Below are 26658 nucleotides of genomic sequence, written 5' to 3'. Positions count from 1 at the left end.
ACGTAAGGAACAAATGCACACCCAGTAAAGGGGGCATTAATCTTTAGTGTAGGTCTGAAAGAAGTTAACGGAAATCTTCGGAGGGACAACAAAAAGAGGAAAGAGTTAAATGGAGAAAAAAAAGAGCCAAAAATCCGTTGTGCCACAAAGCCAAGCAAGAACATTGCATTTACAGTACTTACGATTTTATGATTTCTCATCATATTATCAAACTCCTCATTAATTTTTTTATACTTTTCTTCTGTGTGAGGAGTGAGGACATATGAGGCATCGGGGTCCGGGCTATCACAACCTCTGTGTTCTTTCTTGTTTAGCGCCTGTAGTGAACATCAACATAAAGACAGGAATCAACACAAAACAGCAGGGGACAAAGGAAGTACTTACACCGCAGCGCTTGTACATTAAATCACTGTCTTCGCTTAGTTTGCCGAAATGGTCATCCATGAGGGGGCTGTGCCCAAAACAGTCATCAGGATCAGGACTAGCACAGTCATTATGGCCTTTGTTTCTCAATTTCTGAAATGAAATTGCACAGTTGAAAAGAAACAATGTACAAGAAGTAGTCCTGTGTTTATGTTGCTTGTTACCTGTTATATACAACACTGTGCAAAAGTTTTATGAACATCAGAACTGTACATTTTTATACTAATGCTTAACATTAGGAGGAAACTGATCTGTCACAAAATAATTCTGTAGCATTACAGACACAGTCAGCCATAAATACATGTCTTCAGTGCTGAGAAAAACAACAGGTCTGTAACAGATGGTATGGCCCCCATACAACATCACTGAGTCAGTCTAGGATCAAACGAAGAGACAGAAGATGCCATAGACTGTATTTATAAAAAAGCCAATGTGATGTCACCCATTGGTTTGTGGACTCATTTTGAAGCCACAGACGAAGCACTTTGGCCGCTGCCATCTTATAGAGGTGGATATGGCTGATAAAGTGTCACATGTCATAAAGTAACCACTCCCTAAAGCATAACCTGCTTTACTGCCAATTTTACTCGGCTAGAATTTATGAAATAAAACAGCACGTTATGGTAAATAAGGCCTGAAACTAGCAATCGAGATCATAATCGCATAGGGGGAAAAAACGCTTACTGAGGTAATAAATAAAGTAGGCAGTAGGACAACTTAATAATAGACTTCCGTACAATAGGATTTTATTTTTGCAACCAGATGAGCACCACCCCCTTGCTCGCCATTAGAAAGAATGTAGGTTTAAGGCACATTGATGCCCAGTTTTTAAATATACAGTATAAAGCAGACACTGAGGTAACCCAATTTCAGACAAACAGTGGTAAGTTCCTCAAGATGCTTGAGATAATCTCACAGCTGAATAACTGGAGAAACTCTGTGTAAGGCTATGTCATAGATGTGCTAACATTTTAAGGTCGAATAATAGATAACTTTTTAAAATCTTTGCACTTTTTGTCAAGGTAATCATTCGCAAATGTACCTGCAACCTTTGACCAGTACTGTACTTTAAACCAAATTACATGTGAAAATATTCTACTCTGTTTTTTCTTTTCAGAAAATCAGAAAAACAATTTACAAACACAGTGGGCTAGAGTGTGGAAGACAAGGATAAACTGGAAAAGTCACTTTCACCAATTCACCCTTCACCTGGAAACTCCCTTTTTCTTTTCTTGTATCCATTCCTGTCCCCACAGCCTATGCATGTGCATGGCTATATCTTTCACATTTATTAGAATGCCCTGCACAAAACGACTCTACAGCTGAGCACACCTAGTCTGCAAATTAGTATGGTTGGCACTTGCATACTCTGATCAAAGTTAATGAATGTGCGATTATCAAAAATTGGTTACATATGCTTATTTGTGCAGGTCATTGAGAAATTATAGCAACATAAGGTGGTCCAGTGTGATGTTATAAAGAGCCTATTCTAACTTTAGCGAGGTAAGAAACATGCCATGAAACTAAGCTCTTTTGCTCACTTTCATACAGGCTATTCTCTGCTCCTCATTACAGCTCTGAAAAGCAGTGTTAACAAGACTTGCTGACAGCATGTGACAGTTTGTGATATCTAGGCAGTGTACATCAAAACATGATTTATGCGAGGCTCCCAAGACTTCTCTATCAGGCTGCTGCAGGTCCACAGCAGCACCCTGCCCCATCTTGAAGACCTCGTGTCTACAGGAAGGTCACTGACTCCTGTGGATGTAGGGGTTACAGTGCACACCAGAGGAAAGGAACCTACACACACTAATGAGACCTTACTCTCTTGTTTCTGGTCTTCATCATGCAGCAAAGTGGAAAATGTGTGTCTGTGTGTGTGAGAGAGAGAAAAACAGAAACTATGTGAGTAGGAGTGTGCGGTGCATATGTGCAATGTCTGTACGTTGTGTGTGTGTGTGTGTGTGTGTGTGTGTGTGTAAATGTGGTGAGGGGAATGGGGGAGGGGGGGTTTCTACAGCTGCTACATCCTCTGACAGCGATGTGACAGTACGTTTAGGTCTGTGCAGACAATGTGGCTAACCTAGCAGTTCTCACCACAACCTCAGTGTAAGTCACATTTCCTAAAACCTGTGTTGTATGAGACTCCTGCATAATACAATTTCTCATTAAAACTAGACCACTTTAAACACCCGACTGCTCCTCCAGTTTTCGTGTACATTTTCTTTTTGAGGGATGTATATTTTAAAACCCAGTAACAATGTTGGTATGCAACATGCAATGAGAGAAATTAAGCTGTGCATAGCTGAGATCGAAATGAGGAAGTTCAGAAAGAAAGAAACAACAACAAAAAAACACCCACATCTCTTTAAACGTTAAGTGTACATAGTGCCCAAAGGAGCGCAAGAGAGAGAAGTCCTCTGGATAATGAATGACCAGCACTGTACCACAGATGCATTACTGTTTGGTGTGGTACAGAGTGGAGGCATTCTTCTCATTCTAAGAAAACGCCTTGCTGGTTCATTTCCTGTTTACTGAACGCAACCCCCTTTAGTTAGTGTCCTGAAAGGCCTGTGTTTACTGGGGTTAAGCTATGCACTTTCTCCACCAGTGAGCCAAAGATCTGATCTCAACCTGCTAATTTAAGTTCCAACCTGCTCATTATGGGAATATCTTGGTCGGATTGGTCGGGCACGGCTGTGCGAGATGGGCAGGGTTGCTCCACTTTCACAACAAGCCTGGCCAACCTTCAGTACACCACACCCACTAGTCCAAGCCTTTTAGGGAGGGGTAGCAGAAGCAGAGTGGGCGAGCAAGAACCAAATAGCAGTCAAGGGCAGGCGGGACTCAGATGTGTTTTATGATACATGACACGAGTCACTACAATACATATTATCTTCAAAGAGATGTACTAGAAGGTGTCGTGTTGTGCAACAGTTCATCTCTGTACTGTTCTAATGAATGCAATATTGAAGTGCAAGTAAAGCATGGCTGTAATTCTTTTTTTAAATTACTTGGCATGTTTTCGGGTGCCCCCCCACAGACACTGCCTACAGCTCTCAGTAAACGGATCACTAAATGAGCACATGGCCAAACAGGTGCTCCTCTTCCAAACACCTGTCAAGACCTGGCTCCCCATGCCAGCCAATCAGAGGCACACTCACGGAGACATAGCCATAGCAGGGACCACATGTATCCCTGAAGGCCCCCCAACCACAGACCAACTTAGTTCTTACATGCCAGTGTAAGACGCTACAGGGTTCTGACACGGAAAAGGAAGAAAATACATGATTAGGAAGCAAAAAACCCACTTTCTCTTTTCCGCATTATGAACAGCTTGTTAAAAGCAGCTTTAAAATGTCTCTCAAATGTTGAATCAAGCTTTGGGGTTCGTACTTTTTGGAAAGTATAGTTGGCTGGACGTGAATGCAGCTGAGGCTGGGATTTTCAGTAGCATGTCTGATGAAAGATACGGCCTGTTTGTTGCGGGAGAAGGTTACAAAGGCTATAGACAAGGGAACTTGTGTAATCTATTCACGAGGCCCTGAGAGGCTCACAAAGATGAGTGGGAACAAGGCCAGCTGCTATTTTCTCACAGTGGTCCAAACCTGTATTGATAGAAATTTGGCTCTTGAAATAAAAATGAGGCTGAGTGGCTGATGACAAAACCTACTGGGTCCTATTGTCTGAGAGTGCATCTATAGTAAGTGTGTCCATCAGTTTGCTTTTGTGATACTTCTCTTAAAAAATATTTTCCATTGCAGGAGGCCTTGAAGCTTCCCTGTCCTGAAGAAAACATTTATCCGTCATTTCCATCTGAGCCCTGACTAATAACCTAGTTGTTACCATGGGAAGCATTCAGCGCAGTAATTGCCTCCTCAGGTTTGCACTGTATGTTCAGCACAGAAAGCAGCAGAGCAGTTAGATCTCACCTTGCGTTCCATTTTGATATGATATCAATATAAATTCTCTTTTTGATTCAATTCTGCGCAATGACACGGACTGCTACTAAAATAAGTGAACTTTGAACAGTTTCTGTGTGTCATTAGGCATGACAGATCATCAGTTTACATCACTATGTTCAATTCTGCCTCCTAGGTTTACTTTTAAGCAGGATTTTCACATTCAACGGGTTAAAAATAAAACCCAAACTATTGCATAAGCCACCTACATCACCTGTTTCTTGAGAAGTACTTTTAGTGAGATGGGTCCAAGCAATTTACTCTGCTGCTGTGAGTCTTGGAAAACCATTTCTTTCTGATGTTCTCCCTCTCTTGTGTCAAGAGAGCTTTCTGCACTTAACTTATTCATGTACTGTACTCTACTGTACATGAATAGAAGGGAGGGTGAAAGGAGAAAGATAGCGGTTAGGTATAAAAGCTAAACTTCAAAACTGTGGGGGGGGGGGATGGCTGAAAGGAGGGCATGAAGAGGCTGTTTCTGCAGTCTCTTCTATTGTGCCTGCATCACGGCAAAAGGCTATACTTACAGTAGCTTTCACTATTGGAAGAGCTCCGCCTGACCTATGACTGGTTTACCACAGCTCCAATTCAAGGCCCTCTGTGGAAAGACAGTCTGTAGTTATAAACTGGAGTACATCATGAATGTTTAATTCACGTAGTGTTTGTTCAAGCCTCCCCGTTAAAAGCCATATTTTAACGGGTTGCCGTGCCTGAGGCCTCCCCTCACCTCATTCCAGCCGGGTATCTTGGCCCGCTTGCCCTGCAGTGCTGTGAATTAGCCCTTGTGTCCGCCGCTACACTAAGCAAGGTAGCGTGCTAATCCTCATGACATCACTATTGTGTCCAGGCCGTTCCATCTAATGTGCTTATCAAAGGGCTTCTTTGAGCGTTAACGTACTAGGAAATCAGCATGGGGAGGTGGCTTATAGGAAGGCTTTTATCTACTAAGGGATATTTCTGCTCTTATATAACATCTTAACAATCTTTCAGTGCCGCCATGTTCCCTTTCCTCTCTGGTGGTGCTGTAGTCTTCACTCAAGGGGAATAAACACTTCCTCAGGTCGGTCTTTAGCCGCTGTTTGAAACTGTCCAGCACTGGGTTACTAGGAATCCATTTTTCTCCATTTCCTACCACATACTGTGAGACTAGAGCAAGGAGATTTTAGATAAGGAGTCCTCTGTAATTCCCAGACATATCTTGTTTAATCTCATGACCATTAAACATTACAGAGTGGAGTGATATCAGGATATGAGACTGGATTCATGTCCTTCCTTTAGCACAGTCCATTGTCTAGTTACTCAGTGGACAGGAAGAGCGAACAGGAGGGGGCAACTTGACTGCCTACATTACACTTTGACATTGTTCTCTTGCAGCTGTTAGAAAAACAACATAAATAGTGCGATTCAATCCCACCTGAAAGTAGTGACAATGGAAGACAACAATGATGTAAGGCCTCAAAGTCAGTGGACCATAAGTCGAAAGTGGCAATGCTTGTTAAATAAAATCGTGACAGACAGATAGACATCAGGCAAACCTCTTATATTTTACTGCAAATGATTACCTGCATTTGGTTGACTAGATTCCCAATTTAATATAGTCCATTGATTTTACTGAATGAGGAGTAATTGCTGTGCAGTGAGCAGTCCCTTCAGAGCTTTCTGCTCTGAGACTGTGGTGAATGACTGATGTGACAAAGCTATTAGCTGCCAGAGTCAGAGAGAACAGTCTCAATCAGTGGACTGCATATTTTCAGTATAGACAAGAGGGAATTAAACTACAAATTGAGGATAAAGGCAAACCAATGTCATCATTATCTACAGATTAAAAAGAATGAGAACAAGCACCCTGTGCCCACGTGAAAGTAGTGGCACACATAAAAACTGAACAAACTCTAACAAACACAAGATCCTTCAAACCATTTCAATCTCAGGCTCTTCATCTCCCTCTTTCTCTGGTCATTGAGTGGATCATTAGCTGTCAGAGCCATTGAAACCATACCCCCAACCCTGAACTCCCATTCCTGCTCGCCTCTAAAATATTCATAAGGACAATTAGGAGTTCCGATAAGGCGAGTACGAAGGGCTGGGGGGCGTGCGGCAGAGAGGGCAGGATGTGCCAGCAGGACGTCTGTTCTGCAACACTCTATACCCAGACCACAGACCTGTCCTCATCAATCTGAGACACAGCAGCCTCCCTCTTTGCTCCCAGTCAGGCCGGGCAGTCGGGGGGAAGGTGGCACTGTGCCAGCTAACCCCCCCCATCCCAGCAGGCTTTGCTCTGTCCTTGCCCCTGGGCAGGAGGGGTTGGCTGCACAGCATGCACAATAGGAGGAGGGGGGCACAAGGGCAAAGTGATTGTTGCACGAACTAACTCACAGAAGCTGTTTTGAACGAAAGCAAGGTCACTGAAGAACATCGAGGGTGGAGTCGATGGCTTGAGGTTCTACTAATCTTTATCATAACTAGTATCGCTGTTGATCTGTAACTAGATCAAACCAAATTAGGCCAGCTTAGTGTATGACCTATTTCATGTGGTTCGTGCCATAGTTGATGACAGGTATGTGGTTTGAGCTCAGTTTTGAGGCACTATGGTACACAGAATTTGTGTTATTTGCTATGAAATATATAGTAAAGTAAAATCATGACACCACAAATGTTATAAAAAGCAATTAAAGCTAAAAAAAAAAAAAAAAAGGGAAAAAAAGGAAAACAATTTCCTGCTAAATAACAGGTACAGAAGGAAACATTTTTTAGAGTAAATACATGAGAATAAAATGTTGAAAGAAATCATGTCCATTATGTTGAACAGAAGAAATAAAATGTCTGATGACAAAGAAATCTAAGTTAATTTCTGGTGAATAAATTCCAAGGGCAGCTATGCCTCTGCAGTGACTTTAAAAGAACAATTCACAGTAAGCGAAGACAGGTTGGGGTGCTTTGAAGCTAGGTGCAAGAAAAAAGCCAAACAAAGTCAAAATGCATAATAATGTAATCTATTTCTCAACAATCGATCTAACAAGTTTAAAAAATACCATCTAAGCACTGGTGCCAAAAAACATGTCCATCAATAGTTATCTAGGCTTTCTGAAGGTCTTTAAAAGTTCTTTGGGTATCTGCTGCGTACTGACTAATTTTCAGTCCAGTCCTTATACCTCAGCATTTTCACAAGAATACACTTCTCTTTGTTAAACCACTTAAAACTGACCAATGAGGCAGTCAAGCATAAAAAAGACATTTAATTAAAGGGTTGAACCACTTTGTGCCTACACATAACAAAAAACTAAACAATTTTATATTACATATATTTTGTATTTTTAGGCACTTTGTTACTAGCAGCCTAATGCAAAAATATTATTTTATTAAATCTATTAAAAAATGCCAATGAGAACACAGTTATTCCCAAATATCTGAGGAAACTGGAGATGTGGAGGACGTCAGAAGACATAACAGGCCTAAAGAACTATCCACAATAGATGAAATGTATCTGAAAGTATACCACACTTTACTGTCCTGAAGAAACAGGTGATTTACAGGCTCTGTTTTTGCCTTATATACGGCTCATGTATGTTTGAACATGTTTCAATAAACTTTACACCTATTTTTCATTTTCCTAGCAAAATAAAAAAGACATTTGTGGTGACGCTACTTTTTCACAAAAATCAGATAAAAACAACTTTTAACACTGAAATTTTTTAATGAGTATAAAAATATAACTCTCTCCTTAGTTAACTGAAGTGTGTTCAGTTGAACAGTCAAAGGAGCTTGCAAAGAAAAGCGTCTGGACTTCTTTAAGTTGCTTGAAGACGTTTCACCTCTCATCCGAGAAGCTTCTTCAGTTCTAAGGTCAAATGGTGGAGAGTCCCAGATATAAACCTAGTGGGAGTGACCCCCCACAGAGGGACAAAAGGACCCCCTGATGATCCTCTAATCGCCTGAGCCAAGGCGTGGGTCCCAATCAGCCAGAGTTTCGGGTGTGTTCATTGTGAAACCTGGCCCCACCTTATCATGCGAATTCCTGAGGTCAGATGGCCCAGGATGTGCGTGGTCGTTAAGGCGTCTAGGGGAGGGAACTCAAAACTGGATTATAGATGGCAGACAGTTGGTGTCGTAAACCACCGCCTCTGTTCAAAGATGGTCGCTCACAGTGGACATAGATGGCTTCTTTCACTCCTCTTTCAAACCATCTGTCCTCTCTGTCCAAAATGTGAACATTGGCATCCTCGAAAGAGTGACCTTTGTCCTTTAGATGCAGATGGACTGCTGAGTCTTGTCCTGTGGAGGTGGCTCTTCTGTGTTGTGCCATGCGCTTGTGAAGTGGCTGTTTGGTCTCTCCAATGTAGAGGTCTGAGCATTCCTCGCTGCACTGTACAGCATACACCACATTGCTAAGTTTGTGTTTTGGCGTTTTGTCTTTCGGGTGAACCAGTTTCTGTCTGAGCGTGTTGCTGGGTCTGAAATACACTGGGATGTCATGCTTGGAGAAAACTCTCCTCAGTTGAACACACTTGAAACCCTTGAGTCCTAGTAAGCTCACTGGAAAGTACTGTTTAGAATAAGACACAGTGTCTTGTGGTCCTTGTTGTTGTTGTATCTCTTTTCATTAGATGCTCACTAAAAGACCCTCCGTTTGAAATGACACATATGCAACGTAGTTGAGAGGGTGGAAAAAGAGCTCTGACGTCAATGAGGCACGACATGAGCCAAAAGCAAAAATCTCTTAGCAGTAACCTGGTAACAGGAATCGCATACACACACAGCCGAGTCATAATAAAACAATGAGATGTAGTACATGATGGATTTAAAATGCACAGAAAAACAGTGCTTGATTATGGAGTAAAGCCAGTCAGCAATTCAAAAGACAACTACAGAAAAGGGATACTGCTAGTTACCCAATAATCAAACTACATTTCAAGATGCCATTGGGTAACAACTACTTAAAGTATCAGTTCCACAGCAGAGCACACGTGTTAGAGAGTCACCTATAGCTTAACCATATATCTGCATGAGCATTGCAACATCTGTTTTATTACACTACAAAAGAAGACCGATGACCTTTTTTCGCTAAAAGCCCAGAGGAAAAGGAGTCCTTGTCCTATAAAAAGTGGCACTTCTGAAACACAGCGTGTTGCTTGCAACAGAACCATTAATACTGCTCGCTGTGGCACGAGAAGACCTTTCAGAAAACTCTCATCAGACTCCTTTGTGAGAGATATGAAGACATCAAGTGGCATAAGCTAAGTACTTATTTAGATAGAGTTTACTTTTACACTTTGCCCCACATTGGGTATCTCTACTCTAAATATACTGTAGACTCTCTGAGGCTATAAAATTTATACCCTCTGTTGGAACTATAAATGTATCAGAAGTATTCTAGTAGTCCAAAATAAATCGTCCGCTTTTACTATAAAATGTGTGAGTTTATTTTTATCTCATCCCACTGCACTAATCTGAAAATAACTTCTTATCTTGTATGTATATAACAGTTAGTATGTTGGCTCTGACACTCAACAAAAGTTAACTGTAGAGCCGACCTGGCCGGAAACACAGGTCCAAAGGTTAAATGTCTGCCCTCAGATACAAAACCCCCGCCAAAAAACAGTCTGTGCACACAGACAGGAAGAAGTGCATCATCTTAACAACACTGTTTGTTTATATGTACGCCAAATGAAGAGGCGATAATGGGATTTCAGAAATACTAATTAATGGCTGCCTTTGTTGCTACATTATCAACCTCTCCAGAGACAACAGACTGACTGACAGGTTTCATATTTATGTGGCAACAAGGAGAAGACACTAAAATAAAAACTAAAAAAATAAATACATTTTCATTATTACAATGCAGTATCACCGAAAACTTCTATTAACTCAAAACAAAAACTTCCAAAACACAATAACATCATATTTAGGTTGGTCTGCAGTATTGTATGTGACCTACAGTTATTAAGTATAAAAAATAATTTTAATATCACTTCAATAAGTCATAGAAGCCCCAAACTACATGTATTTTTTTTCTGTAATATTAAAAATGGGCTGGCTGAAAATTTCACATATATTGAAAAGCCCTGGAAAATCAACATCAACCCAATAAATCTATGTCAACAGCAATGACATTTGATTTAGCTTAAAAGGGATATCTCATCACTGCTGCTGTGAGGTCTGTGGCGAAACACCAAAAAGGATGATGATGGTGCAGATAAAGGGTAAAGTAGAAAGATACTGGTGAAGGGCTGAGGCAGATATTGAGCTTTGCAGAGAACTGAGAATGAAGTCATTAAACCGGTCTATTTATTTATTCCTTTAAATAGCGCTCATTGCAGAGAACACAGCAACTTGTGCTTGTTTTGCCTCTTTTCAGACAACAGGGAAATTCTGTCAAAATCAAAACATTTTCACCAGCATATCATATATATATATTTGAAATATCATATATTATATATCATCATAATATATCATATATTAATGTATACACATTACTGTAAACACACCAGAAAAGTATGGATACTACCAACTTACAGAGAGAGCAAAAGAGAAAACTAATAAATGAATGCTATGTCTTTATGTTTTTCATGACAGCAGAATATAGAAACACTTAACAGCAAACTAAAAAAAAAAATAAACATACAAAAAAAAAAAACTTTCTGCAGAAATGAAACCAAGACAATGAAAAATCTTTAAACATGCATAAAAACTTTGACTGGTGTCAGGTACAAGTAATAATCCAAACAACAATTAAAACTAGTATTACTGAGTGGCTATCTGTTCACTTAATATAGCCACCCGACACTTAGCACAAACATTGTGTTGTTGAAAATAAAATTCTATACTAATTCAGTTCTCCCCAATTCTAAATTTCAGTTAAGTAAATATATCTGTGTAGCTGAACTTGAACGACTTAATGTTACAATTGCAAAACTGACCATATATCATTCAAAATACCACCACCCGTTTTTCTAACCTGGAGAAATTCTCTCATTTTCCAAACAGAAAAGTATGCTATGTGTGTTAACTTGTTGTGAAAAAGACTCTTTTTCATCGGTATGAATAACTTTCATAATGTGTACGTGTGTGGGCAGCACATACCTATTACTATATTACTTAAGTGACCAATGAATGAACAGTGCAATAACTGCAGTATCCACCAAACACATTTTGTAGCCTATGAGATAATACCTGAGAGATAAAGAAACAAGCAAGTATCGTAGGGCTAAAGAAAAAGCATGAATAGAAATAAATAATCATTTTATTGCCCTTAAAATATGTTTGGATATAAAACTTTTGGATGTCTAAAAAGAAATTTATATTAATGTGTTTTTTTATTTAAACACTGTGACATAAAACATAAAAATCTCACTACCACATTTCTGTCACACTATGAAATTCCTGAAGAAACTAGAATTTTTATCTCTCTATTGTCTCCACTAATCAGCCAAGTTGCAGCAGAAGTTGCAAAGAAATTCATGCTGTTGCAGTAAAGCTGACTTTTAATCTTTTCAATTTGTGTTCAAAAGATTTCAATTACACGTGTCAGAAATTGTGTGCTCAGACCGCTCTGAATGCTTGGTTTTTCAAAGGGATTTTTTTAACTCTTAGCTCTAATTGACATCAAAGAAAGGTGATGGCCTTAATATAGTCTGCTTGCACAAGACGGCCAATCACTTGGAAGTTGGCTTAATTGAGCTTGTTTCAGACCAAGGGGCTGCACCAAGGCCCACTAGAGGGTAAATCGTGAATAAGGAATGATGTAAATCTAGAATAAAAGTGCAGAAACAGAAATGAGCATAATAGGAGCACTTTAAATTATGACCATGTTTAGTGAGGTTAAAACTGTCCTTGACCTTGAACTTCTATTTCGAATCAGTTCATGTCTGAGTCCAAGTGGATTTTTGTGCTATATGTGATAAAATACTTCCAGGTGATCGATTCTAATTATTTGCAAGACTGGGATCGACATGAGGTCAGAGACCTTGACCTTTGACCACTAAAATTAAAAATTTTAAACCCTAACTCCAGGTGAGCTAATCCCACCACGACTGCCGCCAGTGCAGATGCACGAAATATAAATTTCAATCTACTAGGGCTGCTCAATTAATCGAATTTTAATCACGATTACGATCTGGGCTTTCAACGATCATTAAAAATGACTGAGCCGATTATTAGCCCCTCCCTCATTTATCCGCGACACCTTAAAGGCCGGTCCGTGAAAATATTGTCGGGCATAAACCGGTCCGTGGCGCAAAAAAGGGTGGAGACCGCTGATTAAGAGGACCCGAGGGAAGCTCGGAAAGCTAAGCAGAAGTTATTTGGAGAGGAGAGTGACTGCCGTTGGTTGAAAAGAGTTAAAAAAAAAAAAAACTTCAGTGGTGTTGCACACTATTTTATATTATTTTTTTAAAGTCATTGTTAACCCTTTAAAGCCGGTCAGAGCAGCACGCTCCGTTTTGCGTAACTATTTTTAAATCCCTGTAGAACCTGAACCGTGTAAGCTAGCGCAATAATTTGTTTTGCATATGAAACCGGAGGAGTTGTACTTACATCTGATGCCATCAGCTTGTCCTCGGTCACGGTTTCGTTCCACATATAGCTTTGCAAAAACTGCATAAAAAGCGCTTGCAGCAACAAAAACATAATATTCCAGAAACACGCTTTGCCGTTCCTATCAGCTGTTCGTAACACTTCCCACAGTGAAATGATGCACATGCTGTTTTCTTTGCAAATTTGCATCATAGGATTGTTTTTTGTTTTTCCTGCAGTATATAAAAATTGCTGTATCTCCAAAATAAAACTATGAAGACACTCAAAATAAATTTCCTGTGGTGGGAAACTATTTTTTGCAACTTTATTGTATTTAAAGTTTTGAGGGATAAACCTCTTAAACTTCTCCAAGTAGAAATATATGTAAACAAAACAAAAGCGATTTTCAATTTTTTTTGTAGTTCATTGCACTTTTTTGCAATTTATGTAATTACTATGCACTTAATGCATACATATTATTAAAATATGGGCTATAACAGTTGTATTGATGTATAGCAACTTGAAATGCTCCCACAAATGGCACTACAGCATGTAAAAAAAATAAATAAAAATAATATAAGCTCTGGTGGACTTGGTTCTATAGTAGGTCTTAAAGGGTTAAATAAATATCGTCAAATAATCGTGATCTCAATTTCAGTGAAAATAATCGTGATTATCATTTTTGCCATAATCGAGCAGCCCTACAATCTACTGTTAGCTAACATTTCAAGGTCTCTCTATAAACGTGAAGCTTCTGTCAGAGTTGTTTTCAGTTTTATTTATTTGTCATATGCAAGTTAGCACAGGGTCAACATTGCAATGAAATGTGTTTGAGTTGTGTGCAGTATGTATTCACCTGTTAACTCTAAATCAAGTATACCACACTTTACTGTTATTTTCTGAGATGTGAGGCTTTACTTTTATAAATTAAGATTCATTTTGAAATCAATACGTCGAGATATAAAAACATGCAATTTCAACAGTGCATGTTGCTCAGCAGCAATCTACACGACACATAATTGGCAAGACATCATCTTGAGTAAATCATGTAGCACTAATAGCAATTTAAAGCACAATTATAAATACACGCTCAGGACAAGCTGCCTCTGGTACTTGGAGTAGTTTCACCAATTCACTCTGATATTCAAGTATTTGTTCTTGCTGTTAAAACCAACACAAATAATCTGCACAGCACAATATCCTAGACAGACTTCAGAGTTGACTGAGTGCTGATCTATTAAATATTTGCAAGACTAAAGCTCTTTTCTCTCATAAATATTTGATCAGTAATTCTGGTGATGAAGGGTGAGAACAAATTCAAATGCAATTTGTGTTGGGCTTTTTTTCCCCCATGTAAAACAAATAAAGTATTAAACAAAGCCGGAGCCACAGCCTGACTTTGTTAACACATTTGCTAAAGTAATATATTTTTTCAATTTTAATCTGAGCACCTGATCTGATCTCTCTGATCTCTGATCAGCTCTTTGGAAATTATTCATTCTGTCAAAAAGAAGTCGTTCAAAGATAAAAATCACAGCTTTTTCAAGTGTAGTTTGAGGCGTTCATTTTTAAGAAATGTCTGTAAAAAGAAGCCTTCTTTGAGTAAAAGGACTCTCCGCTATTTCTCCACTCTCATAAAGTAATAAATAAGAAATCGCATTCACTGAATGGAGGCTTAAGACAGTTTTCTGCTTGTTTTTTTTCTCATGTTCTTCCATCTCTCTTCCTTAATCCCCCCCATCCATACACCCCCGGCCCATTCCCCAGCCTCCATTTCCAATGAGCCACCAGCAGGAGGATAATTGATCAATCATGCTAATTGAAGAGTCTGGACAGCTAGACCACCATAGCAGATGTGCCAATTTGCATTCATTAGGATAGAAATGAGCCTTAATCACTGCTCAGCCTTTGATTGACGAACATAAATATCTCCTGTCTGAAACTCCCGGTGCCCATTCAGCCCAAAGCTTTTCAAGGGATTCATTCTATAACTGGTAATAATATTTATTTTGCTTTGAGCTGTAAATCACAGAAAAAAAACCCACTTGCGAGGCACAGCTCATCACTTAATGCAATGATCGTCTCCATCATTTAAAGTGTAACACGCAGAATGAGGAGAAATTAAACCTTGAATTGTGATAAATGCATGCGTAGCTTTTGTCGTCGCGAAATCTACAGCACACAATGTGTGACATTCAGTAATGGTCAACATTTACATACCTTATTAATACAGCTCAGTTTATGACAAAAGTTCATAGTGATCATGAAATAAAGCCTAATGGAAATTACCTGATAATTCTGTGCTCATTTCCTCTCACTGTACTGGTCTTGTGAGACGGGGGGACTGCTCGTTCATAAATACAGAAGGAATTGTCCCTTTCTCCCCGAGTCACAATAACAATGACCATCTCTCTTTATTATGAGTATGATAAGCAGAATTTCCCTATGAATGATCTCACGCTGTTTATTCTCAGAAACCATCAGGGTAAAAGACATGAAAAGGAGCGCTAAAAAGTCACTTCTTTGCATATAGCACTCTCCGGGTATTTAAAAGGTATCGGTATTTCACTCCGAGCGCATTCCTGAAATTTGATTATAGTCTATTCACAACCTTGATTTCATCAGATTAGAATTAAGTGTCAATTAATGTTTATTCCATGTGTCTGCAAACCTGATTAATGCTAACCTATACCATATACCTTAATTGCATCGAATTGCTTAAATAGGGGACAGATTGATGCCAAATTATGCCTGTGAAGTTAATATCTTATTTCAAGGTTTCTCCTGGAGAGACACAGGGATCTTTCTGTGTGCAGAAACACAGCGTGAGGTTATAGCAGAGCACAAATCTCATTAGCTCCACAAGCGGAGACGAGAGTAAGACTAAATATTATTAGATTAATCTAATGACTAACAGCAGCATTTTCATTTGTGGAATAAACAGAATTCAATAAGTAACACAATAGAAACAACACCATGGAAACTTCATTCAGGAATACCCGACTTAGTCCACTGTTACATTGAATAACCCTAATGCATGAGAATACGCTGAGACAACATGAGCTATAAATGCTAAATAAGTCGTCTTTATTTACAGTAAGAGACACTGCTGGTAGTCACTCAGGCCATGTGATTCTGGCAAAATTATTTATTTAACAAATTAAAACAGTAGCTTGTATAAAAACACCCACAGTAAAAGCGGTGAAAGGTTTGTTTGATGCACACAGGTGAATTCATAAAAAGACAGATTTTACACCACTGCTCACCCTCGCCTGGAGTGACGGTAAGGTTAGCACATGCAGACAAGAACTACCAACACACACACACACACACACAACCAGGGTAGAAAAATCTGAGCCTACTGCTCTGCTTTGGACTGCGAGCCAAGTTTGAGACAAAGTCCATAGCCCTCCACTGGGTTATCAAACTGTGGCCAAGGCATGCATCCATCTGTGGAAAACATGGAGACTGTTCTCTCACACTGCACAGCCCAGCCTTTATCTACAGATGGTACTACTGAGCAAGAATGTGACCTTTGATTTGGTTTCTCACATGGAAAGGTCTTACCAATGAAAAGTGGGTGAGCATTTTTCTTTCCTCCAAAACAGGACAAATGAGCACATGGCTGTTTTTATAGCAAAGACTTGTTTAACACAATTTAAAAATTTAGATAAGTGTCCCGTGTAAGTGCCCTCATGTGAGGCCTATTTCAGTAGATAAATGAGGAAGGGGTGGATTCTTCCCATTATTATAAATGCATCAGCTCCTCTGTGTAGTGTACAAGGATTTGTACAGCTGTGGTGAAGCACAAAATCTGGGAAAGTGCTCACCAGCAAAGACGGTCAAAAAAAACAGCCGAAATTAGGCTTTCTCTTAAAATATGATCAGATCTGAGCGGGAACTTGTTGGACTGGAAAATAAAGCCAGCACAGAAATGCAAACAAAGCTGCAGTTCCTGAAGTGGCCACTTTTACAGTGGAAATAAACACAGTTTTGGCCTCAAAAGCTCATTTTCCCCTTCATTATGACTGAAACCTCTACATCACTCTATCACAGTTGAGATAGATCCCACCCCCTCACTACCCAGAAATGAACAAGCAGTTAAGAAAATGGATGGATGACAAACTGTTAAATGTATGTATTATGAGCTGTTGACAGGTGAGAGCCACCCAGGCAGCTAGTTAGCGAAACACGCCTCTCCACTGCATAACAAATAACATGGCTCAGTTGTGGCTAATTGTGTTAAATGCAGGGGCGGATCTACTGTGTTGGCATGTGGCTTAAATTGTAACACATGCATATGTGTAAAGAAATGGCTTTGATTTTGCCACCCCATCTGATTTCCATGCCACTCTAAGAAAGTTTCTCTAGATCCGCCCCTGGTTGAAAGCTAAGTGAAGTTCTAGTAAGTTCTAGTACGTTTGCTAGAATTAGCAAATAACTTAGCAATCCATCAAATATGGTCATTTCTGGCTAATGATGATGATTAAAACAATGACAGTCATAATGCTAAAACTGGCACATCAAAACGGGAGTTCATGGGTGACGTCACAGTGGCTAGAACTATCTTCTACATGTATATATACAGTCTATGATTGGGTCATAGCCTCCACACACTATCAGGCTCCTCAGACACAGCTCTCTGAAGAATGAATAGTGAGACAGTGTGTTGATGCTGTTAAGTGGACTGGGTTGGTTACTTCAGCTCTGTTTCACATCTGAACCCTGACCACACAGCTTGCAGGCAGAGGGGCATTTGTTATAAACTGCAAAGACGCTGGCCGAGTGAGCCGGGACAACGGTGGCTTGTTCTCGCCTTTTATACAAAGGGGCAGCTTGATGGGGTCAGCCAGCAGTACCAGGTGGGAAAATCAGCAGGAGAACCAAAAAATGTACATTCCAATTACACCAAGCTGTTCACATAAACATACATGTGCAGACCACAGATAGAGAGCGTGGTGTGGATTGACCCGGCTGATACGTGGTGAAAAAAAATCCCATGACTCTCAGTGCAAGGTGTTTGCGGGAAGTCTTCGTTGTAATAAGACAGCCTCCAGAGTCACAGCAAAAGCAAAACTGTGGTCACTGTTATGTAAGGAAAGTATTTATGTATTTTTTATGCAGGTGAGCCCTTGCTCTGCTCTGAGGGCCCCTGATGGAGGAGTGACTGCATGAGTGTACGGATGCCAGAACACTCTTGTGCAGCTCTGCCAAGCAGGTAATTCACAAGCAGCAGCAGTATAAATAAAAGATAATGGGCCACAGCTGACTCCTTTATGCTGCATGTAATTTCACTAATTCCTCCAAGTGAAAGTCTTTTTTAAACTGGCATTCTTGATTTTTTTTTCTATCCATTCTGGCCCATTTTAAACTCTTAATGTCTCTTAATAGTGCAGGAGTAATAAAAATGCTATATGTTTTAGTGGGCAGGTGGCAGTAAAAACAGAGAATTGGGATGTAGCAGTTTGCATGGTCTATTAAAAAGTGTCTTGCTGCAGAAAATTATCATCTAAGTCTATTTCAAATAATAGCAATAAAGATTAATGGGCAACTTCATACTGAGAGTGTGGATTCCATCAATAGGCATTAACATACATTGTGTGTGCTTTCATCTAGTCAGAATGAAGATACCGGCCTCTTAAAGCAGATCTTGAATAAGCTGAGAAACCACACATGTGCCAATGCAAGATGTTTGGAACAGGATGTATCCCTAATTATTCTCATTTACTTTGGCTTTTACGCTTTTGGCTGACAGTTTTGTATGCTGGCATAACAAGTGGCTTACTCTTCCGCTAGTTGCTGGGCATGCAGGAGCTGCCAGGAAACCCAAGTGCTTGTTGAGTTTTATAAAGCTGTATGGAATGTACTAAACACTGTATTTCTCTGAAAAAAATACTGCAGCATTGGGCAAGCTAACTGTGTGTACTGAGGAGTAGCCAGAGAGCTGTGCCTTGCAGGTACAGTATCTATGGGAAACAAGGTCAGCAATGGTGGTCGGCAGCTACTGTGTGCATGAGTGTGCAGAGACAGGTTTTCCACGTCAGTTGATGGGCCTACGAGAAGCTGAACTTATCAGAGAGTGCAGACCTCCTGTGCCCTATCTGAATGGTGACTAGAAGGAAACTGCTATTTGTTCCTGACAGCACTTACAAACCAAGCCAATGGTTATCAAAGAATACATACGTCTTTTAAAGTGGAAGCCAAGCAATAAAATAATTTAGCCTGCATAAACCCGAGGATATGTTTTGTATAAAAAAGCATAAGGAAGATAAACTACATGCTCAGTGTGAGGTTAAAATGGCACGGTGTGAAAGAAGTTTTTTATTGCAAATTAAGAAAGCGGTGCTTGCTCACCTCTACAATGTCAGAGTTGGTTCTGCTCTCGTGGGGCTCGTTGTACTCTGTGTATTTCAGCAACACTTTGTCCATGTCTGTGCTGGCGTACTGGAACAGTTTGTTAGAGCTGTTGAAAATGATGAGGGCGATCTCACAGTCACATAGTACGCTCAGCTCATAGGCCTTTTTCATCAAGCCAAACTTCCTCTTTGTGAAGGTAACCTGAGGAAACACAGAAAGCAGCCAACGGAGAACATTTTTATTTGTACACACAGTTTGGTTTAATTTGCACTTTAGCATTCTCATTACAACGAAAAGCTGTAGTCAGTAGTTGCTGTGTGATTATTAGTGGTAAAAGGGGCATTTACATATTTTTTTGAAATACATTTAAAATCTTCACGTAAATGCAGAGAAGTACTATCAACAATAATAATAACAGCCACTGTCAGTGTTGTCTGTAAAACTGCTAGATACTTCTGCATTAAGCCCTGTAAGCAGCGTATAATCGATCCAGGTGGATCTTATAAAGGAATGTTTGTATGTAAACTGTCCATGTGCTAAATAGCTGATATTGCAACATAAATACAACACTTGAGTGAACTGCAGCAGAGATGTATAGTAGAAAAAAAACATTAGAAACAAGCATGGTAACACAAGATAAGAAAGGCAACAACACTGCTGTAAACAAGGTGACAGATAACAAATTCATTTCTGCTTTAGTAACAACTGAAATAACATAGTGCATATCTGAAATGTCTAGTTATCAGGCCAGAGGTCAGGGTTAGAGCCACGAGTCAGCAAGCTGAGTCAGAGCTTTGGCAACAACAGGGGTCCATACATTACTGTAGCCCCTGTCTCCATATACGGAAAGCTATCTCTGTAGTGCAGCATAAGCCTTGTAACACGAGCTCTCAGATGGGACTTTGGGTCATACATCACTCCAATGGTAACGCAACCCTCTGCAAAGTGACTTTCTGTCCTGTAGCTCTGCAGCTCTGTCTCTGTGGTCACTCACACCAATTCACATGTGTCATTATGTTACACTACCTCTTTACAGTAAGCTACACTCATTTCTCAAACTAAAAACATTATTAGTGAGGAAACTGGACACAAATACAGCCGTTGTCTCGCTTGTGTGCAGAAATCTGTTTTGGAAATGCGTTGCTTTTTTAAAATCTGACTTTTCACAGCATATGTCTTGTCAAATTGTGGCTTGAGAATGTGCTAGTAAAAGCTGCGCTCAGAGCTTTCCGTCTTACAAAGCAGTGCACGGGGTCTATATCCTCCATCAGTTTTACTGACCTACTAAGAGAGGAGTTGAGGAGATGAGCTTGCTTTGTTCAACTTTAATTGGTCACAGCTCGCGGCTATACCCTCATTTTAACTGGTATAATGCAGTATAATCTTATGTGTTGCATAGTGTATGTGTAACCGCTAAGGCAGCGGGGTCACTACAGCTGTGATAAATGAATTTTAAATCTTCCACGCTACAGGTAATTACACTGGATCATTATTCCTGTTATAGACACACCGGAGCCTGTCCTGCTGTCATTTTCTTTTCACTGCACAAATGTTATTCAAGCTCATATGACAAAACAAAATTCTAACATGAAATTTCTTAAAATCACAAGGTTTAAGTACAGGAGAAGCTGAACCAAATAACATGTTTCCTTACAAATCACAGTTACAGAGTGTTTGAGTGAGTTTGTCAAGGTGGACACACAGTGGGGGATCAAGCCGGGACCAGCCTCTTTCTATCTAGTTGGAGTTGTAACCACCTGATACTAGTCTCCTCTGATTAAACACCAGCGATGCCCACTCGCTCATTTACCCGCTTGCGTATTTGTTTGCCTAACCAACTGGAAAGCAGCGACTGTCACGCGGGAAAACGATTAACAAATTGTATGCTTTTTAGCAGATGAATGTGGCTGTTAAGCCATGGAGATGTCACCTTTCAGCAGGAAGCCCAGGATGAGATGCTGAGCGAAGACTTTGTTCCACCTGGATGCATGGCTGTGCTGAGTGCAGAGCTGCTGACCCAGGCATCGCTTCATTTCAACCTCAGCAGCAGTACTGAGACCTGGTCCTTGCCCCAGCCACAGACAGAGTAACTCTACAAGGGCTAGCTACTGCTCACACTTCCATTAAAATGTGACAAGTATATTATTCTTCTGTACATACACACTTAGGTTATTTTGTAACTGATTGCCCTATTTTTATCCTTTTGTTAGAACATGTAAGACATCCATCTAAATTTGATGGGTCACAACGCAAAGGACAAAAAAAAACAGAAAAAAGGTTTGGGGCATATGGACCAGCATTCACAAATGCACAAACCTCAATCCACCCCCATCATTTCTGGGGTGACTGGTGCGACAGTGGAAAACCACAGACATCCTTGAGGTCAAGTGGGAGGTTCAATGGCAAAGCTTTCCTATGCTTAACCGAGTCAAATACACCCACAAACACACTCGATGCGGTTTTAGCATTTTTTCGAATCGCTCCTGCAGTAAGATGTGGTGCAAATTTAGTCTAACTCCCTGACTAATTCATGTAATTCACAGCGACAGGATTAGCCTCAGTATTGTAAAATTCTACACGACACTGTACCAGTGCATCTTACAGTTTTTCACAAAAATCGTATGCCATGGCGAAAAAAGACAGGCCACATTTAAACTTCCAACACATTTAAGTGATCCCAGCTTTCTAGGCTTGCTAAGGTCATTTTAACAGCTCACACAATACCCAGCAGATCAGTGAGTCTCTGCCACACTGAAAACTCTCTGATGTTTTAAGAAGCTCTCTCAAAGTCTAGATAAAGTAGTAATTCCACTCTCAATTCACACTTTCTGCATTTCTACCTTCTTCCCAAGAGCCCCACCACCACAACCTATGTTTATAGAGCTTTAATTGAGGTAGGTAATTTACTTTTTATTTTTTATATTTTTATAGCAGACCAAACTAAATGCTGCTGCAGTTCTATCTTTCCCTAAGCGATAGCAAGTTCAGGTAATGGGGAAACCTTCTTTGGAATGGACAAAATCATACTCGAGGGGTAAATTTAAAAAACTGCATATGAACGGCAACAAGTAAATTTGGTCTCATCAGCAATACAGTGGCCTGTTTGTTAAAAATAATTATAGACCTGCTTAGCTGGTAAAATGCAATGGAAAGTTTAACTGCACAACGTATAGACCTTTAGTGTAAACATACAAGCATGGGTCTGTTACGTTTTACTGCTGTATTTGGTTTATGTTTTATTGTCTTCAACATTCACAAGACAGGCTCTGCCACGGAAACTTGTGTAGCATATAACAGCATATGCTACAACAAACTCCAATACACACATTCACACAGAACTGACTTGTCAATCAAATGGTCTATCAATGTCTGTCCGCAGGCAGAGGTGCCAAGATGACAAACAAGACATCTGGGACTGAGAGTGCAGCTGTGACTGGAGCATGGCAGGAGATGCCTGAGTCACTAACACCTTCAGAGGGGTGAGGAGCTAGCGGCCTTATTAGAACCTCATGTCACCTCTGACAGCCCCCATGGCAGACATGAGAGCGGGCTACAGAGACAGTGAAGTCTGGCACCAGCTGGCAGAGTGACCCAGGCCCTGTGGCTGCTGCCCTGGCTCCGCAGTGGCAGAGTGTGTGGGCTTAGGAGATGAGCCAGGGCCACTGTGACTGTCTGCCTGGATCAGCTCTCTCTGAGAGAGAGAACAGCCCGAGGAACCCCATGTGGACATTCGAAGGCACAATGGGCTAATCCAGTGGGTGGGATTGACCTTGAAACCTACAGTAGCTGTGACGGATCCTGTTTAGCGGAGACGATGACATGCAAGGTAACAAAATGTAAGTAGGTTTCCTGGAAATATCTCTAATCAATAACAAGAATGATGCATTTAACGGATAATTAATTTGTTCTGTTTATTGAAAACTGTAACTGAGAAAGTGTGTTGTGTTCAATATACTCTAAGTAAACCTGCTGCCCTGTCTAAAACCAAGACGAGATCAGCTAATTAATGGACACAAGCACTATTTCCACTTTCCTTTTGGACTTTCACACACCAAACAATAAAGAGATGATGCAACAAATAACAGATTCATCTCAAAGTACAACCTGTCTGTAACGCTTTGTGCTACTTCATGCTTCTGCCTCACAGTTTTAATAAATCCACGTATCATCTTAAACAAAGAAAACAGTGCAGATGCACTGGCTCTTAAGTTTAACACTTTTCTTCTGTTCTTTCCATTGTCTATCAACAAACTCTTTAAGTGTCAAAAATATATATCAATTAAAAAAATATATAACAATGACTGCTCAGAACTTCAGGACTGAGTGAAAGCTGAAAAAGAGGCGCTATGTGCTGTGTTGCTCCCTGGAGAGTAAGTGAGAGAGAGTCTCTGCTTGCCTACAGGCATTTGACGTGCTGGAGCAAAATCCAAAATGAGCCACAGCAAGGGCAGGCAACCCTCCACCCAGCAGCAAAATCATCAAACTTTTAATGACTTGGACAATTACCCCCAGTGAGCCTGCTTAATGGCATCCAGAGGACGTCACTAGACACTGCTCACTAGGCCTCACCAACATGTACACTAACTTACGAGACTGATGCATACCTTGGCTTCTTCACTACTGTTCTCCCTATAGTTTCACAAAAATCACAGCTGCTTTGGGAAGAAGGTAAAACTCACTGAATTTGCTCAGTGCTCTTGGCCCTACTATTGTTATTTTGTAAAGAACATAAGTTCCAAACCTCTGAAGTCTGAAAGAATGACGACTTTCTATTGTTGAAGGCTAAATTTTCTTACTGGTCCGTCCAGTCTTCTAGAAACTCAAAGTAAAAGAGGAAAATATAAGAACCTTTCAATCTGCACATGATGCCTGTACCTGTCTGTGTCTCAAAAGGTAATAATTGCTGTGAATACATCAAATCAGAAGAATCGTGCAGGTTGTTATCTTGCATTCATTTGCAATCAGTAAAGTCGGTCTAGCTGATGACTCTACTGCTGCCATCATTTAGCCAAGCCATGGAACAGAAACTGGCTCTTTGCAGTTGTACAGTAAGCATTATACGACCTCAGTTTGCTCCATGTCTCGTTCTCCAGTGCATCTCTGCCAGGTCAAACAGCAGAAAGCGGCACAAAAATACTCTACCCTACACATGATGTATTAAACAGTTACACATCAATTTGTCATACATGCACAACACACTTCATTAGAATATAAACCTACCTGCGAAGTTCACAGCTTGCACTACGCTGTAACTACTTACCGTCTCAGCCTGTGTCACACACAGTGTTATAAATCCTGAAGGGTTAACAACCCTCCTAAAACACTTGCAGAGACAATGCAAGGGAGCCCCTGTTGTCCTTACACAACATCCTCTATAGAAATACTGTCTAATTAGTCCACTTAAGGACCTCTTTCATTTCACTGTTACACTATGGAAAACTAACAGCAAAGATTTAAACTGTCTCCTGACAATGGGGAACATATGCTAATGGCTATTCCCCCTTGGTTAGGAGCACGCCCAAGGGAGATGGCACTGTGCGCTTCATGGCCCACGGAAAAAAAACGAGAGAGAAAAAAAAAAGCCACACGCATACATCACCTTATACCAAAGCTTTATTTTAGCACAGCCTATTGTCACAGCAGATTCTCTGCTGAGCCAGCTAAAACCAAACTAAATGCTAAATGTAAGCTGAAATGCCTGCATGCTGCTGATAAACTTTCTCACAAATTATCCAGTCAGACATTTAAAATCTGATGCAAACACTAGACTTTGGAAGGCGTGTTAATAATAAGCTCTTCAGCTTTACTTTCCCATAAAACAACACTGCAAAATGTGTCCCCTCACCGCCTCATATATGCAGTGCAAAGAATGGATCTTCTGAAGAGTTAACCTGCTCGCTTAGCAATCAGAAACCAACCTATTTTCATATAACTTTATGTTCTTTTTTTCCTTCATGTCACAGGTCACTGAATAGAGCTTGGATACCACCAACGAGCTTAGACCGATTCCCCTAATACCCCCCTATTTGGAACCCACCCAGAACCAGGTGTAGTGCTGATAATTGGCCCACACTGTGGAATTTTGTTTTACACTTGACTACTACTGCTACCCGCACAGATAGAAACATAGTCAGAGTACCAACTGCATATTACCACATAATTAATCATGTTTAGCCGATGTTAACCAGATGCGTTCTATCTAGATACAGGAAACCTATGTATCTGCATTAATTGGTATAATTTGTCAGAAACAGTGCACATGCTTCCTTAACTTAGCTCTTAAATCATAGGGAGCATAGCTAAATAAGACATACCATTTCTGCTATAGATATCTGCACCTGTTATTCATGTTTCAAACAGACCCAGGCTGTTTTTTACTGTTTTGCTGTTTAGGAGTTTATATTTAACATGAGCAGACAGAGTGAATTCCAGCTCTTTCCCGCTTTGTGGCTAGTCGGGACCAGCGAGGCCAAGGCAAAGAAGGGTGCTGTGTGTCCTTCTGACCCACCCTACAAATGAGAGGGTGCTGTGGTGCAGTGGCTGCTCCTAATTACTACCAAACAGCTGCAAACACACAGGGCTACAGCAAAGGGCCCCAGCCATACTGCCGGGCCAGGGGACAAGCCCTACAGTGTGGGAAGGCCACAGGCAGCCCGCTGCACTTCTTGCAACACTCAGTTCACTCCCACGCCATGAGGCCCCCGCTGCGGCCCAGAGCTGCTGCTGCCTCATCAACTTCTCTGGTTGAAATTGCAGGGTGGCAAGGGAATCATGTCTGTAAATGCGACCGCACTGACAAAGAAATGTCATGGTCCCTGTTCAGCTGGCTGGGACTTTGGGGAGTGAGGTATGTCTGTTCAGATCTTTGCACACCATGACAGCTGCTGAACTTTTCCAAGAAGGAAAACAGAGAAAAACTGTAACCGTCAGATAGATACAGAGAAGCATGTAAAGATACAGAAGCATCTTTTAAAACAGTCTTAGATTAGACACAGACAAACATAGATATATAGATGAACTGTTATCTCTGTCCCACTCACCTGCCTGTTCCTTTCGTCCATGATCCTCGTGATCTGTATCTTCTTTCGCCCCATGGCTGTCTCCTTTCCTGGTTCTCTGACACCTCAACAATATCAGAATAACAACACTCGTTCTTCCTCCTCTCTCCTAGCACATTGTGGAAAAGTCTCTCTTCTTATATTGGCTCTCACACTTCTCAAGACACTCTTTGTTCTTCAGCAGACCACACCAGGATCTGAAAGAGGACCAAAAGAGAAAGAGAAAAACTGAAAGTTAATATGACACCCAACAACATCTCCCAAAGTACCAGAGGGTTCTGCATTTTGTACTCAAGCACATACAGAAACTATGAGACCTGAATAGCGTGCTGTTATCTCTTTGACTG

At 40.5% G+C, this 26658-nt stretch overlaps 1 protein-coding gene across 8 annotated transcripts in view; it reads right to left on the bottom strand.

The window, feature by feature from the left end:
* mef2aa (myocyte enhancer factor 2aa) overlaps positions 1 to 26658 on the bottom strand; it is a 67831-nt gene that overhangs the window by 18209 nt on the left and 22964 nt on the right. For 5 of the 8 annotated variants that reach the window (XM_085412146.1, XM_085412145.1, XM_085412150.1 and 2 more), the window contains exons 2-4: positions 26294 to 26508; positions 19251 to 19454; positions 183 to 317 (exon numbers count right to left, since the gene is read on the bottom strand). In XM_085412146.1, the coding sequence (XP_085268272.1) occupies positions 183 to 317; positions 19251 to 19454; positions 26294 to 26347 (393 nt within the window). In that variant the 5' untranslated portion in view covers positions 26348 to 26508. Of the gene's footprint in view, positions 1 to 182; positions 318 to 384; positions 517 to 19250; positions 19455 to 26293; positions 26509 to 26658 lie in introns of all 8 variants that reach the window. The other 3 variants (XM_085412149.1, XM_085412151.1, XM_085412152.1) reach the window with 2 other exon arrangements.

Source organism: Rhamphochromis longiceps, linkage group LG7 (assembly GCF_057381845.1).
Source record: "Rhamphochromis longiceps isolate RC_006_pf linkage group LG7, R_longiceps_female_GT1.1, whole genome shotgun sequence".
NCBI classification, from domain to species: domain Eukaryota; kingdom Metazoa; phylum Chordata; class Actinopteri; order Cichliformes; family Cichlidae; genus Rhamphochromis; species Rhamphochromis longiceps.
Note: the sequence above shows the minus strand (reverse complement) of the source record. Positions and strands in the feature narration are given on the sequence as shown.